Here is a 16564-nt window from a genome sequence, read left to right on the forward strand (position 1 = left end):
CATTGAAGGAAACATGAATGCGGCCAAGTAGAGAAATATCCTGGATGAAAACTTCTTCCAGAGTGATCTGGACCTCAGACTTTGTTGAAGGTTCACCTTCCAACAAGACAATGACCCTAAGTGCACAGCACAAAATAACAAAGGAGTGGCTTCAGAACAACTCTGTGACCATTCTTGACTGGCCAAGCAAGAGCCATGACCTAAACCCAATTGAGCATCTCTGGAGAGACCTGAAAATGGCTGTCCAGTGTCCACCAATGTTCACCATCCAACCTGATGGAACTGGAGAGGATCTGCAAGGAAGAATGGCAGAGGATCCCTAAATCCAGATGTGAAAAACTTGTTGCATAATTCCCAAGAAGACTCATGGCTGTACTAGCTCAAAAGGGTGCTTCTACTCAGTACTGAGCAAAGGGTCTGAATACTTACTATGTGATATTTCAGTTTTTATTTTTTAATAAATTTGCAAAAATTCTACATTTCTGGGGGGTTTTCAGTCAAGATTGGGTGCAGAGTGTACATTACTGTGAAAAAAATGAACTTTTTTGAAATTAACAAATGGCTGCAGTTAAACAAAGAGTGAAAAATTTAAAGGGGCCTGAAAACTTTCCGTACCCACTGTATGCCTACTGGAGGCGGACACCCAAACACAGTCTATTACGTCTGAGTACCCACCTCCAGTAGGCGTACTAGCCTGAAAATGATGCACATCAGAGCACACATTCACTTTGTCGTCACCATTATATGCCTTATCTCAAACACCTGCTATGCAGTGTACCATAAAATAGATACAAATTTATCTGGGTTTAAAAAAAAAATGTTTCCTTTTCCAGAGACACTGCATTTGTCTTGGAACTTACTGTAACATCAGAAATCGACAATGGATGAGAGTGGTTCAGTGTTTTGCTGAATGAGTCCCATGGCCCCTTGGTGAACATCCTAGCTGTAAGGACACCACTGAACATACATTGGTGGCATAGTCAGACAGATTTCAATATTTGCATTTGTGTTGTTCTTCCTGTGATTATGCTGAAAATAACATTGTTCTTATGAAATTCTTTAATACTTTGAAAACTTAAAACATTTTTTTATTGCAGCACAAAGGGAGTCAGCGGTAACAATGGAAATGAAACAAAGCATGTATACAAAGCATGTATAGACCACACTACGGCGTCTGAAGATTTTACGATCAAAGTCACATAAAAAGATGAAAAATAAATAGTCATTTTATGAGAAGTTTTCACTCCATGATACAAAGAAAGTTCCAAACTCTCCATCATGATGAATACAACAAGATAGATAGATCTAATGTAGCGTTTAGTGCTACGGAAAGTTCTTGTTCCAAGAGCTGATGAAGAGATACGCCATCATGAGAATACACCCAACTTTTTCCACTCCAGTCATATCTTTTAGGTCCACTGTTTAAAAAGGAAATATTCTAATATCAAAGAGGTGTTCAAAAGTACTGGAAGAATAGAATGACAAAATAACATTTGACAAAAACAATTACAAGACGACAGTATGCCATTCATTTTTCTGTCTGCTGCCCTCTTCTACTGCAAATAATATCTTCTTCTATGCCCTGCACAGGTTTCAACTGCACCCTAGCAGAGCATTATGCAGGAGCTATGGAACTGAACTCCACTAAGGTTTGGATACAATTTTGACTAATCTTTTTGTAAGAATGACAAAAAAACAAAAAAAAAAACATTCAAGACTTGCATGTGTGAACACAGCCTAAAACTTCACATAATGAAAAAAGAAATTGCTGAGCCAAATATGAGAAATGAGGGTGGATAGAAATAAGCTGTACTCAAAATAGCACATATAGGATCAAACAATTAAAATGAGAGTATCGGTTTCAATACTACAATGAAGAGAACTTGGCAGTCGATTGTAAATGCTGAATAAAGTGTATGATATTTTTGCTAACATGAGAGAATACATATGTTCAAGAAAGCAGAGCGCTCCCCACTTCCTCTATATGTGCACATATAAAAGAAAGGGGGATATCTCCTGCTTTTCTCCTTTTATATGCAATCGATAGGTCGGAGGAAAGTCTTCGTCAAGACTACAATGTCACGTATGCATCATCTTGTATTGCAAAAAATTAACACTTTATTCAGCATTTACAACTAAATGCTAAGTTCTATTTGTGATATTATGCTAGGAGATGGAACCATACATTATAATGCTCCGTTTTGTGTATCCAAATCTGTGTAAGCTCCAATGATACCCATTGTGCGGCAGTCTGATAATTGCCATGCCAAAGAAACTTTTTTCTTTCCCCACCCCCCTGTTGAATTTATAGCAGCAGTGGTTAAAGAACAGGAGATGAAAACTTTCATCCCGACAGTACAATAAAGAGAAATCATGAAAATGAATACATCAAATGATGATCAAAACAGTAGCATCTTTAACAAAGCTGATATCAGTCTGCAGCTGTGCTTACCTGGTGGGAGAGGACAGCCAGATCTGTTTGTTTGGGGTCTGTTTATTGATTACATATGTTCCAAAGTTCTTTCCCACTTTAACTGTAAGAACCCCATTCTGGCAAAGGAAGCAAAATGAAAATCTGGCATTAGAATTCCAATGGTATATATTATTATTACAGTGACATCCTTTTGACATAGAAAGCAATCAACAGCTGATGACAAACCATATTACTAAAGGTGTGGGGTCTGCATGCTCACCTGATGATGCCAAGGTAGAGCAAAAGTAAATATTTTTCATTACTAGAATATTTTGATTTTCCACTCGGGAAAAGAAGATGCAATGCTGTACACCAGTCTTACCTCTTTGGAGCGTACTAAATTTTTATGTATTTTGGAATAAACAGAAAAGAAGGGGGGAGGGGGGGAGGATGCGGTCTTCCTACATATTTAGAAATCGTCCTACAGATTTAAAATGTGCTTTAAGGCTCTCTTTCCATTGCATTATGCAATGCATTATGCATTACAACACCCCTTTTACCTGTTTTATGCTGAACCTTTCTTACTGTAGTGAATTGCAGTGTTTTGAATGTGGGGAGTTTTCTTTGTGGTGGAGAGGGAGTTGGTGGGGTTTGTATTGTCTGTTTTACTAAATAAGAAAAAAAGTAATTTTATTATCTTGCCTAGGTCTGTGATGTAGTTTTGGTGTTATGCTGCTGGCACTTAGTGGGATTACCATACATTGGTACATTGAGGGTATTCAGTCCCCTTTACATTTGTCACTCTGTTTCATTGCAGCTATTTGGTAAATTCAAAAAAGTTCATTTTTTCTTATTAATGTACACTCTGCACCCCATCTTGACTGAAAAAAAAACAAATGTAGTAGTTTTTACAAATTTATTAAAAAATAAACTGAAATATCACATGGTCATAAGTATTCAGACCATTTGCTCAGTATTGAGTAGAAGCACCCTTTTGAGCTAGTACAGCCATGAGTCTTCTTGGGAATTATGCAACAAGTTTTTCACATCTGAATTTGGGGATCCTCTGCCATTCTTCCTTGCAGATCCTCTCCAGTTTCGTCAGGTTGGATGGTGAACGTTGGTGGACAGCCATTTTCAGGTCTCTCCAGAGATGCTCAATTGGGTTTAGGTTAGTGCTCGGATTGGGCCAGCCAAGAATGGTCACAGAATTGTTCTGAAGCCACTCCTTTGTTATTTTAGCTGTGTGAATAGCGTCATTGTCTTGTTGGAAGGTGGTGAACCTTCGGCCAAGTCTGAGGTCCAGAGCACTCTGGAAGAGGTTTTCATCCAGGATATCTCTGTACTTGGCCGCATTCATGTTTCCTTCAATGACAACCAGTTATGCTGTCCCTGCAGCTGAAAAACACCCCCATAGCATGATGCTGCCACCACCACCTTTCATATCTCTTGCACTGAGGAGAGGCTTTCATCGGGCCACTCTCCCAATCAGACACCCCACGAATCAGCAGGTCCTCCATGTGGCCTGTCAGGTGCCTCTTCCCCCGGACTGCCAGTCGTGCCCTCTCGACTGCATCACCGGCAAAAGCATGCCCGGCGACACCCCCACCCGGCCGATGTCACTGCCCACATGACCCTGACTGGCGTCGCCCGATACTCCGGACGCGCCTTCCCACAGCCCCAGGAACTGCACATCCCCCAAAAACACAGCCGCGGCAGCCACATCCCCTGGTCTCCCAGATGGCGCACCCCGGCTGCGTCACAGGTGCGCATCACCAGACAGTGCCTTGGCCACAAGAGCGCGCGGGCCACCATCATCCAGGCCCGCCCGGCCACCGGAGGCATCACTGCCGCGTGCCTGGAATGCAGTGCCAGAGGACACACCGCCGCAGCCCGGCCTACTCACCTGCAGCATGTCGCCGGACCACGATCAAGCTAGCCATCCTTCCCGAAGGCTGCTTGCCTGCTGCCGCTCACACATGCAGTCCTCCTGGACGCACTGTGGCGCCTCTAGGGCACCGGACCGGCTGGGGCAGGGGACCCCCGCTACCCGAGTCGACCATCCGGGCCTGGAAATATCTTCCTTCTTCTACAGGTATGCCTAAAGAGGTTCACCTGTCAGGGACAGGAAACCAACTGATGCTGGAGAGAGGTTCCGCCCTTTTATGTCTGTAGGATTCCTGTCCCTGAATGGCGGATCCCCTCTCTCGTGGTGCTGTCATGGGAGACCAAATAAAAATGACGCTATCATAATAAATAATAATAATATGTGCACTGTGGCACTTCACATTTACCCATAATGTATATTTAAACTTCTGATATATTCTGCCAGTGATTGCCATCTGCCTGCCTTTCATAACACTAATATGCAGTATTGTATAAATTCTATTTTTTTTTTTTTTAAGTTTACCTTTTTAATCATCTAACCTCTGAGTCCTCCTGTTTACAATGTTCTCTTGGAGTGGTTTTCTCTTTGGCTCATTGTGAAATTTCCATCTATTTTGGAGGTTCTATTCACAAGTAGTTATTTGAGTTTTTCACTGCTATAGGTGTGAACCTTGTAGAACTTGGCAAAGGTATGAATGGAAGACCATGTAGCGGCCTTGCAAATCTGTGAAGCAGACACCTGGTGGCAGACAGTCCAGGAGGCCCCCATTGTGCAATTGGTTTGTACGGTGACCCCAAGTGGACGCGCCCTGTCATTTAGTTGCTAGGCTTCCAGAATGACAGAACGAACCCAGTGGGCAATGGTACACATGAAAGCAGCCAAACCTTTTCGAGGATCTTCGGAAATTATGAACAGCAAGTCTGCACGTCTGATGGGTGCGGTTCTGGAAAGGTAGAGACAGAGCTCTTACCAGGTCCAACTTTCTTAGAAACCACTCAAGGATGAGAGGGGGACAGGCAAAAAAAAAAAAAAAAAGAACAATGTTCTCATTGAGGCTAAATGCAGAAACCACCCTGGTGGCACACTAGATAAGGGGAACAACAAGAGAGCTGCGAGTTTGGAAATTTGTCTAATAGAATTGATGGCGACCAGGAAAGCAACCTTCCAGGAAAGGAAGGAAAGGGAAATGTTTCATATAGGTTTGAATGGTGATTCCTGAAGGACATCGAGCACTAAACAGAGGTCCCAAGATTCTACCGGAGGCTGGTACAGGGGAATGGAGTGCACAACTCCTTGAAGGAAGATCTTAATCTGCAGGTGAGACACTAGATTCTTTTGAAAGAGAATGGAAAGGGCAGACATCTGCCCCTTGAAAGAACTGAGAGACAGGCCATATTCCAGACCCGATTTGTAGGAAAGACAAAATAGATGGCAGATTAAAGACCATTGGGGAGATTCGGTTAGTTTTACACCAGCAGAAAAATGCTTTCTATATACGGTGTTAAATGCGAAAGGAAAGAAGGCTTCCTAGCCCTGATCCTGGTCTGAACGACAGAAACCTCAACAGGCATGCCGTCAAATTCATTGACTGAGAATTCTGGTGGAAGAGCTGACCCTTCGAAAGAAGGTCTGGAATGTCAGAGTTTCCATAGAGTGTCTGCAAGGAGGTTGATTACTTCTGCGTACCATGATCTTCTTGGCCAGTTCGGAGTGATGAGAATGATGGGCGCTCTCTCTGTCTTGATCTTCTTGACCACCTTGGAGATCAGTGGTAAAGGAAGAAACATGTACAGTAGGGAGAATTATGACCAAGGAATTACCAGAGAGAGTCGATTGCTAGCGGGTTGTGGGCTCTAGAGACAAACAGAGGAACCTTGCGATACAGGCTGGACGCCATCAGGTCGACGTCGGGAGTCTCTCATCGGAGATAAAGTGGAAGACCAACGGATTCAGCGACCATTCACTGGAGGAGAGATCCTCTCGGCTGAGAAAATCGGCGACCTAGTTGTCGATTCCTGGAATGTGTACTGCTGAGATTATCGGTACATTCTGCTCGGTCCATAACAGAATATGCATCACTTCTGACAATACTGCCTGACTTCAGGTTTCTTCTTGGTGGTTTATGTATGCCACCACCAAGGCACTGTCGGTTTGGATACTTGGATCCAAATCATGTGGTTGAGGAGAAGATTCCGGTGAAGAAGAGCAAGAAAGATTGCCCTGAGCTCCAGAATGTTGATGGGAAGAGACGATTCCAGGGCAGTCTATTGATGCTGAACTATTAAATTTTGAAAAACTGCTACCCAACAGAGTAGACTGGCATCAGTTGTCACAATCTCCCACGATGTACTAGAGGAGATCTTGTCCACCATTCTAGGGTCTTCTTTATCTGGTAGAGAAGTCCGATCAGTCGATCCATCCCATCTCGATAGAAGAAAAAGTTAATGGGAAAGTGTATGGAACTGAGCAAATGGAACCGCTTTCATTGATGCAACGATCCTGCCTCATACAAAAGCAGAGACAGGGAGATGTGCCTCTTAGGGAGCGAATCTCGAGTGATAGAGCAGAGTGCTTCACTACAGGAAAAAAACAAACTGTTATTGGCGCGGTGTCGAACAGCATTCCCAGAAAAACAATACATTGGACCGGGATCAGAGGCAACTTTGGGATGTTGATAATCAAGCCTAGAGCCGGGAGAGTGTGTCCAGAGTGTAGAATGTTGTAACATGCTGAGGAGGACGCAGCCTTGATGAAAGTGTCGCCTAAATAAGGAGTGACGAGAATGACTCTGCCCTGAAGAATGGTCATAATTGCTGCCATTATCGTTACAAAAACCTTGGGTGCTGTGGCAAGGCTGAAAGGCAGCTCCATAAATTGAAAGTGGGATTCTTGTACTGCAAACCAAAGAAATCTCTGGTGAGGGGAAAAAAATGGATATGTGTAGGTAGGCATCTTGAATGTCCACGGAGCATAGTATTTCCTTGAGTTCTATGAAGTTCATCACCGACTGACTGTACTCCATTCTGAAGTGGTGTATCTGAACATGTCTGTTCAATAGCTTGAGACCCAGAAAGGGACAAACTGAGCCATCAGTCTTTGGAACTATGAAGACGTTTGAATAAAAACTCGAGGAGCATTCTGGCGAGGGAACACGGACGATGACCTCTGCCTCTGAGAGCAAGCTGATAGTCTTGAAAACTCAGAGAATGAGAGTAGGATTCTTTGGCGGGCGGGACTTGTAAATGAGGAAGTATAGAAAATTGTATTTTGTAACCGTAAGAAACAACGTCTTAGACCCAGGGATCAACCACTGAGAGCCACTCATTCCGGAATTGAAGGAGATGTCTGCCCACCCCAAGAGGCTTCCCAGGTGGGAGCAATCCCTCATACCGAGGAAAACCAGTTGGATCTGGGTCTGGAATGCTGTCGCTGTTGGGTTCGTGGGCGGACTTGAAGAAAGGAATCTTCCTGTCCTGAGAGGCTGGAGATTTGCCCTGTCGGTTATTGATCTGGACACCTCCAAAAGAAACAAAACTGCTCTGTACGACACTTGGGAAGCGGGCGTTTAGGCCTTTGATGAGGTCTGGGATACATTGGTAAGGTCATCTGCTGACTGGGAGATGGATGCCGCCTACTCAGGGGGAAGCGCAGTCTCATTTCGGGGGGGGGGGGGGTTCCTGGGGGGTGTCATTTTAGATGGGTTGCAATTCAGGCAGAGGTATGATGTTTGACCAGAAGGGAACTTAATATTAAAGGTGGAATAGGCGAATGCAGGACAATAGGAGGATGGGAGTGAGGCTCCCTGGGTTTAGGCATAGAGAGAGAAAGAATGTGCCAATGTGAGCTATGCTGGGAAGAGAGCTGCCCCCCGGTGGCAGAGGGTATTCAGACCTTGGATCCTGATTCCTTTAGTGCGGAGTTGGCTGTGGAGGGACCCAGTGGATGCTGCACTGCGGAAAGCGGATGCTGTGGGACCAAGAGCCTGCAAGTAGGAGATGGTGCCAATAGGAGGGTTGGAGCCAGAAAAACCGAGCTTAGGATTCCCACTCACTGGACAGGAGAGGTAGGCAGTGTCGAGAAAAAAAAAGCGAACAGGGTTCCCACGCGCTGGAAGACAGGGACGTTCTGATTAGACAAGAGTGGTAGATATGGTCAGGTGATGAGCTGGTGCGTGATTGGTCGGGCTGATGAAGGCATGGTCCAGCCTAGGAGAAGGCCTAGAATGGACCCGGGGACTAAATTTAGCTATGATGACCGCAAGAGAGTGCGGTAGACGGTCAGAAAATACCTATCCTGAAGTTCCCGAATCATTCTTCGCAGACCTGACATAGAAAATGGACATCAAGGACCTGGATGCAGACCATCAGGCGGCTGGACGCAGATCTTAGGGCTGTTATCAGAAGGCCCATGGCTGGTAATGGGTCCGTCTTCCCTCCAAACACGTCTGGCTCTGGGGGAGGGGGGTGACTGCAAGGATGAGTCCGCCTGCCCCTCTGTGTGTATGCCCTGAACACTCTTGGTGTGTTAGGGGATAGGGTCCTGCAAGATGAAACAGGGAGACAACAGTTGTGACGCAAACCCACATTGTGCTCTTGGTCTTTAGAGGGGAGAACAGTGACAAAATTCCACTCTGTCACCCGTAGTCACAAGTTGAACCTGAAAAGGGAGATCATTAATTAAAAAAACAAAAAACAAATCTAAGGTAAAAATGGGGCTAAGTGCAGCGGCTCCTACTGACACTAAGCTAAAACTTATTAGCTTTGTGCCAGTTGGTGGGTATATACTGTTGGGGGGAGCTAACTTTTTTTTTTCATAGTGTCAATCTCATCGTGGCAGCAGCATACACCCATGGTTTCCTGTATCCCCCAAAGAAACGATAGATAAATATTTTTTCTACTAAATTCAAATGTACTGTGCTATTGCCCAGCATGTGATGCATGATCCTTGCAAAATCCAGGCAAACAGGTGATAGAACGCATGTAATGTGGGACATACAAAACTACAGTAAAGAGATGTGACATAACCATGTGTTCAGAGTAGCAGGGTAGGGCCCACTCACATGGTGGGGAACACATGGAGCGACTGCCAGTTTTGATGGCATCAATGTAACAGTTAAGGTTAGAACAATTAGCCATGGTCTACCTACCCTATCACTCGCTGTTCTGTAGGTCTTAAGTCTCTTTAGGCACGTGGCTTATAGGATGACAGAGGCACGCACAGGACATCAGAGCCCTGCCACAGGTGGCACGATGACATCAATGTCATTCTGTCCATGCTAGACAATGACTACCATCAGACTTACCACTATCCTAGTGGTACTTCTGTGCATAGGTATATTTTTTCTGGCACATTATTACTGGTAACTCCAGCATTAGATAAGAACATTCTTAGAAAGCACAAATCAAGGGAAGTGGTGGGGAAGGAGCTTCCTACTGCACATACTCAGAGGCACATGTCCTAATATGCTAGGACAAGTTTCCGCTGCTGTAAAGAGATAAAACCCATGAGTGATTAGGTATTTAGTAATTTAATTTATTTATTCAATTTTTTTTTTTTTTTTTTATTCCTGGAGAACCTCTTTCAGGGGCCAAATCCCCATCCTGTTCTATCTTACACATACAAAGGTCACCTTTGGTAAAGTTATTATATTAAAGCAAAAGGTTTTCAGAACAAAATGGCTCTATAGACGGCCTAGAAATTAGTTGTGTCCGAATCACAGACTTCCCTAAAGGGATCTTCTCACATGTATCTGATACATCAGATCAATTTGACCAAATGTTTTACTGAAGATGGAACCTGACAACAATCATGATAGCGTACATAACCAACATAATAAAAAAAAGAATTTTAAATGGCAAACGTAAAAATTTAATCATTTTCTTTTATGTTCAAACCAAAAACAAAAGTGCATACATGACACTAGATTACCGACTATATGAAACTAGACGGTGGCCCGATTGTAATGCATCGGGTATTCTAGAATATGTATGTAGTTTATTTATGAAGTTTTCAGAATGCAATTTATACACAGGATTTGGCCGGCTGCGACCAATTAGCTAAGCGTGGTTCAAATTACGCGCCAATTTGCGGGCGGACTGCTTCGCGGCCGGGCGTGACCAATCAGTGAAGCCAGGGTCGGCTCCAGGTTTTTGAGGGCCCCGGGGCGAAAAAAGTCTCAGTGGGCCCTCCTCTTTAACACATACCACTATTCATGACGCACAGATATAGCAGAGAAATATAGCACAGCCAAGTAGCTTATAACACAGCCCACGTAGTATATAACAGCCCACGTAGTATATAGCACAGGCCACGTAGTATATAACACAGCCACGTAGTATATAACACAGCCCATGTAGTATATTGCCCAGCCACGTAGTATATTGCCCAGCCACGTAGTATAATGCCTAGCCATGTAATATATTGCACAGCCACGTAGTATATAGCACAGCCACGTAGTATATAGCACAGAGACGTAGTATATAACACTGCCCATGCAGTATATAACCCAGGCTACGTAGTATAGAGCACAGCGATGTAGTATATTGCTAAGCCACGTAATATATACCACAGCCACGTAGTATATAGCACAACCATATTATATAGCACAGAGATGTAGTATATAACACAGGCCACATAGTATATAGCACAGAGATGTAGTATATAGCACAGAGATGTAGTATATAACACTGCCCATGCAGTATATAACCCAGGCCATGTAGTATAGAGCACAGCGATGTAGTATATTGCTAAGCCACGTAATATATACCACAGCCACGTAGTATATAGCACAACCATATTATATAGCACAGAGATGTAGTATATAACACAGGCCACATAGTATATAGCACAGAGATGTAGTATATAGCACAGAGATGTAGTATATAACACTGCCCATGCAGTATATAACCCAGGCCATGTAGTATAGAGCACAGCTATGTAGTATATTGCCCAGCCACGAAATATATACCACAACCACGTAGTATATAGCACAGCCCATATAGTATATAGCACAGAGATGTAGTATATAACACAGCCCATGCAGTATATAACTGTTGTGAATTCCGCTCTTGGGCTCCCTCCGGTGGTTGTAAGTAGCACTTTTGTGAATTCTGCTCTTGGGCTCCCTCCTGTGGTTTTGAGTGGTATAGCTGCTTCTTGGATTTAGCATCAGCAGCTGCTTCCACTGATCGTCTTTCTGGCTCGGCTATTTTAGTCTGGCCTTATCCCTCAATCAATGCCAGTTGTCAATTGTTCCTGCTTGGAGCCACTGCTCTTTTGGATTTCCCTGACACTCAGACCAGTTCTGCAAAGATAAGTCCTTGCTTGTCCTTTTGCAGTCCACTTGTTGTGGACTTTATTGTTCAGCACATTCTATGTTTTGCTCATTTGTCCAGCTTATCAGTATGGATCTATTCAGCTAAGCTGGAAGCTCTGGGCAGCAGATTTTGCCCTCCACACCTTTAGTCAGGTGTGGAGATTTTTGCATATCTCTGCGGTGGACTTTTTCTAGTTTTTATTACTGACCGCACAGTGTTCTTTCCTGTACTATCTATCTAGCTAGAAGTGGCCTCCTTTGCTAAATCTTGTTTCATACTACGTATGTCATTTCCTTCTCCTCTCACAGTCATTATTTGTGGGGGGCTGTCCTATCCTTTGGGGGTTTTCTCTGAGGCAAGATAGCTTTCCTGATTCTACCTTTAGGGGTAGCTAGTTCTCCGGCTGTGACAAGGTGTCCAGGGAGTGACAGGAACATCCCACGGCTACTGCTAGTGTTGTGTTAAGATCAGGAACTGCGGTCTGTATAGTTACCACCTGCTCAGAGCTAGTCGCATGTTGCTCCTAAATCACCAGTCCATAACAATAACCCAGCCCACGTAGTATATAGCACAGACATGTAGTATATAGCACAGACACGTAGTATATTGCCCAGCCACGTAATATATTGCACAGCCACGTAGTATATAGCACAGCCCATATAGTATATAGCACAGAGATGTAGTATATAACAGCCCATGCAGTATCTAACACAGCCCACGTAGTATATAGCAATATGGACACCATATCCGTTAAAAAAAAGATTTCAAATAAAAAATAGTTATACACTCACCCTCCGTCGGCCCTCCGGATCCAGCCGAGGCGTTTACCGATGCTCCTCGCGATGCTCCGGTCCCAAGAGTGCATTGCGGTCTCGCGAGATGATGATGTAGCAGTCTCGCGAGACCGCTACGTCATCATCTCGTGAGACCGCAATGCATGGACTGGTCACCGGAGCGTCGCGAGAAGTGGGAAAGGCCTCGGCTGGATCCGGGGGGGTGGGGGGTATGGCAACGGAGGGTGAGTATATAATGATTTTTTTAATTTTTTTTATTGTTTTTAACATTAGATCTTTTTACTATTGATGCCGCATAGGCAGCATCAATAGTAAAAAGTTGGTCACACATGGTTAATAGCAGCTTTAACGGACTGCGTTACACCGCGGCATAACGCGGTCCGTTGAACCTGTGTGAGCGCTGACTGGGGTGGGGGGTGGGAGTATGGACTGCGGACACTGACTGCGGGGAGTAAGGAGCAGCCATTTTGCCGCCAGACTGTGCCCGTCGCTGATTGGTCGTGCCCGTTTTGCCATGACCAATCAGCAACTTGGGATTTCCGTGACAGAAAGAAAGACAGACAGAAAGACAGAGGTGGACCTTAGACAATTATATAGTAGATAGGAAATCACTAAGTACTGTACTTAATGGAATGAAGAATGAGGTCAGATCTACTAATACAATGGTTCTCTGTTCAGGACAGTCTGGCCATGGATTGTAACCATTTTATTTTATGCTGAGCTTCTATCTTGTGACTAAAGATGTGAAGGATGCTCCAATCTGAACTCAGTGTTCCTGTCCAAAAACAGTAGTTTCATTCTTCATCCTGCACTACAGAACCCAAATGTCTTTCTACTTTAACCCCTTCCCACTGAAGACAGTTTTTTTTTTTATCCCCACTGTTTACTGTGTGGGACATGCTATACCTGTGGTATACAGCAGAGCTCCGCTGCAACCCTATTTAACTACTCAGACACCAGGGCCAATAGATACCATTGACCATCATACCTAATTGCCATCTCTGGGTTGCTATGGCAATTGAAGGCCTAACAATGTACTTTAAGTCTGCCATTTATAGAAGGTTATTCAACCGAGAGAACACTGATGGGTAGGAATAATACACTGCAATACATAAGTTGAAAGTTAAAATCCTCTTGTGGGCCTCAATCTTTGTTAAAAAAAAATGCAAATACAAATTAAAATTTCAGTTTTAATGAAAAATGGTTTATTAGACACGAAAAAAAAAACTCATCTGAACAAACTCGTACTATAAAAACACACATTCTTTATTCCATTTTTGGGGGTGAGGTGAGATAGTTATCAAATACGCCAAAATGACAATAAAAAGCCCTGTAAAAAAAAATTTTTAGATGAGATTTTTTCTCTACAAAAGTCCTACAGCGTATAAAAGCAAAAAACTTTTATGAATATGAAATAGTTGTATTCGCATCGACATGTAGAAAAAAAAAAGTAGACAGTTAATTCTATTGAATAGTTGGCATAAAAAAAAGGAATAAAGACTTTTTTTTATTATTCTGCCTCCCAAGAAGTGGAATAAAACGTTAACAAAAAGTTGTATTAGGGATAATATGGTGAAAATAAAAATTTTCCACAAAAAAATAAGCCCTGAACAGCTCAGTTGTTAAAAGCATTTAACAGATTCCTGCTGCCCTGGTATGGTGTCCAGTCCTCTTTTTAGCATGTAGTCTTCCTTTCTGCATTCTCCACCCTAGGTGCCTTTAGCATTAACTAAGCGCCGATGTCATGACCGGCTGTCACGGAGGAATGGATGCTCGACCAGTGCATCACGAATCAAATTGCTGATCTCTAGCCAGAACAACATTTTCATTACACAAAATTAATGAATAAAAAAACAAAACTATATAAATTTGGTATCACCATAATTATACAAACTCACATAATAAAGGAGTTGTCCACTACTGAATAACCCCCTTATCAATGTCCTAAGAATGCTGCATAAAGTAGGCACACTCATACACATAAAGCTGTCAATCATTAAAAGACACCATCCACTGGACTCTTAAGCCATGAATAAGCAATATTTTAAATAAATAAAATATTAGTTATATGGAATATTTTCCCACAAACCTCTAGACTTGTTAAAGATTTATTGCCATCTTGTACACATATGACATATTCCACCAACGGGATACTCCTCTTTGTTGAAAACAGTACCCAGTTGTGTGAAGTGGTCAATGGAGTGTTGGTCGAAATTCCCATACAATTAAATCAAGAACTATTGTCTCTGCAAGCAGAGTATTTGTTTTGTAGCATGCACTGACAGTGCGCTCTGTTGCTGGCTGGTTACTACTGATCTGAGAGCGTGAAAGAGCGCAGTATCATTGCACAGTCACAGGGCAGTGACTAGTCCAGTCCCTGAAACAAAGGTCACAAATGACATTTCGTTTCAGCCTCTGTCCCATGATGACTCTTTGTTTGAGTATGCACTGGGATTCTCAAACGAAGCGTCAAACAGGAAGTTGTCAAAAGAAAAGCAGTTAAGAGTAGTTAGGGAAGGATAGGGAATTTTAAATTAAAGTATATTAGAAAATAGATTAGATTAAATAATTAAATAGATAGGCATTTTGGTAGAAAATTAAATTAGTATTTCGGATAACCCTTTTAAAAGGGAACCTGTCACCAGTTTTGTGACATAGAAGCTAATAACATCACCTTATTCATCATCTGCTATGCGTTCCCTAAATCCTTATACAACCCCCTAACTCCCCTTGTACAGTACAGACCAAAAGTTTGGACACACCTTCTCATTTAAAGATTTTTCTGCATTTTCATGACTATGAAAATTGTAAATCCACACTGAAGGTATCAAAACTATGAATTAACACATGTGGAATTATATACTTAACAAAAAAGTGTGAAACAACTGAAAATATGTCTTATATTCTAGGTTCTTCAAAGTAGCCACCTTTTGCTTTGATGACTGCTTTGCACACTCTTGGCATTCTCTTGATGAACTTCAAGAGGTAGTCACTGGGAATGGTCTTCCAACAATCTTGAAGGAGTTCCCAGAGATGCTTAGCACTTGTTGGCCCTTTTGCCTTCACTCTGCGGTCCAGCTCACCCCAAACCATCTCGATTGGGTTCAGGTCTGGTGACTGTGTAGGCCAGGTCATCTGGCGCAGCACCCCATCACTCTTCTTCTTGGTCAAATAGCCCTTACACAGCCTGGAGGTGTGTTTGGGGTCATTGTCCTGTTGAAAAATAAATGATGGACCAACTAAACGCAAACCGGATGGAATAGCATGCCGCTGCAAGATGCTGTGGTAGCAACGCTGGTTCAGTATGCCTTCAGTTTTGAATAAATCCCCAACAGTGTCACCAGCAAAACACCCCCACACCAGCACACCACCTCCTCCATGCTTCACGGTGGGAACCAGGCGTCCATCCGTTCACCTTTTCTGCGTCGCACAAAGACACAGTGGTTGGAACCAAAGATCTCAAATTTGGACTCATCAGACCAAAGCACAGATTTCCACTGGTCTTATGTCCATTCCTTGTGTTCTTTAGCCCAAACAAGTCTCTTCTGCTTGTTGCCTGTCCTTAGCAGTGGTTTCCTAGCAGCTATTTTACCATGAAGGGCTGCACAAAGTCCCCTCTTAACAGTTGTTATAGAGATGTGTCTGCTGCTAGAACTCTGTGTGGCATTGACCTGGTCTCTAATCTGAGCTGCTGTTAACCTGAGATTTCTGAGGCTGGTGACTCGGATAAACTTATCCTCAGAAGCAGAGGTGACTCTTGGTCTTCCTTTCCTGGGGCGGTCCTCATGTGAGCCAGTTTCTTTGTAGCACTTGATGGTTTTTGCCACTGCACTTGGGGACACTTTCAAAGTTTTCCCAATTTTTCGGACTGACTGACCTTCATTTCTTAAAGTAAAGATGGCCACTCGTTTTTCTTCACTCAGGCTACTTTCATATTTGCGTTTTAATCTGCAGCGTTTAATCCGCAAATGCAAGGACACGAAAAATGCAAGAAAATGCGTGTAAACGCAGCGTTTTAAAACCGCATACGGTTACCGCATGCGTCATTAAAACGCATGCGTTTGCGTTTTTTGTGCGCATGTTGAAAAAATTTACAGGAGAAAAATCTAGATCACAAGAAACAGCCAATGGGACTACAGAGGGCGTGTATTAT

General features: G+C 43.2%; 1 protein-coding gene across 1 annotated transcript in view; it reads right to left on the minus strand.

The window, feature by feature from the left end:
* Positions 1-456: 456 nt before the first annotated feature.
* The window catches only part of FXN (frataxin), a 42784-nt gene continuing 26676 nt past the window's right edge, over positions 457-16564 (minus strand). The window contains exons 4-5 of the mRNA XM_077249081.1: positions 2453-2550; positions 457-1418 (exon numbers count right to left, since the gene is read on the minus strand). Coding sequence (XP_077105196.1) covers positions 1277-1418; positions 2453-2550 — 240 coding nt within the window. The 3' untranslated portion in view covers positions 457-1276. The remainder of the gene's footprint in view (positions 1419-2452; positions 2551-16564) is intronic.

The sequence above is a fragment of the Ranitomeya variabilis genome, chromosome 1, assembly GCF_051348905.1.
Source record: "Ranitomeya variabilis isolate aRanVar5 chromosome 1, aRanVar5.hap1, whole genome shotgun sequence".
Classification (NCBI taxonomy): domain Eukaryota; kingdom Metazoa; phylum Chordata; class Amphibia; order Anura; family Dendrobatidae; genus Ranitomeya; species Ranitomeya variabilis.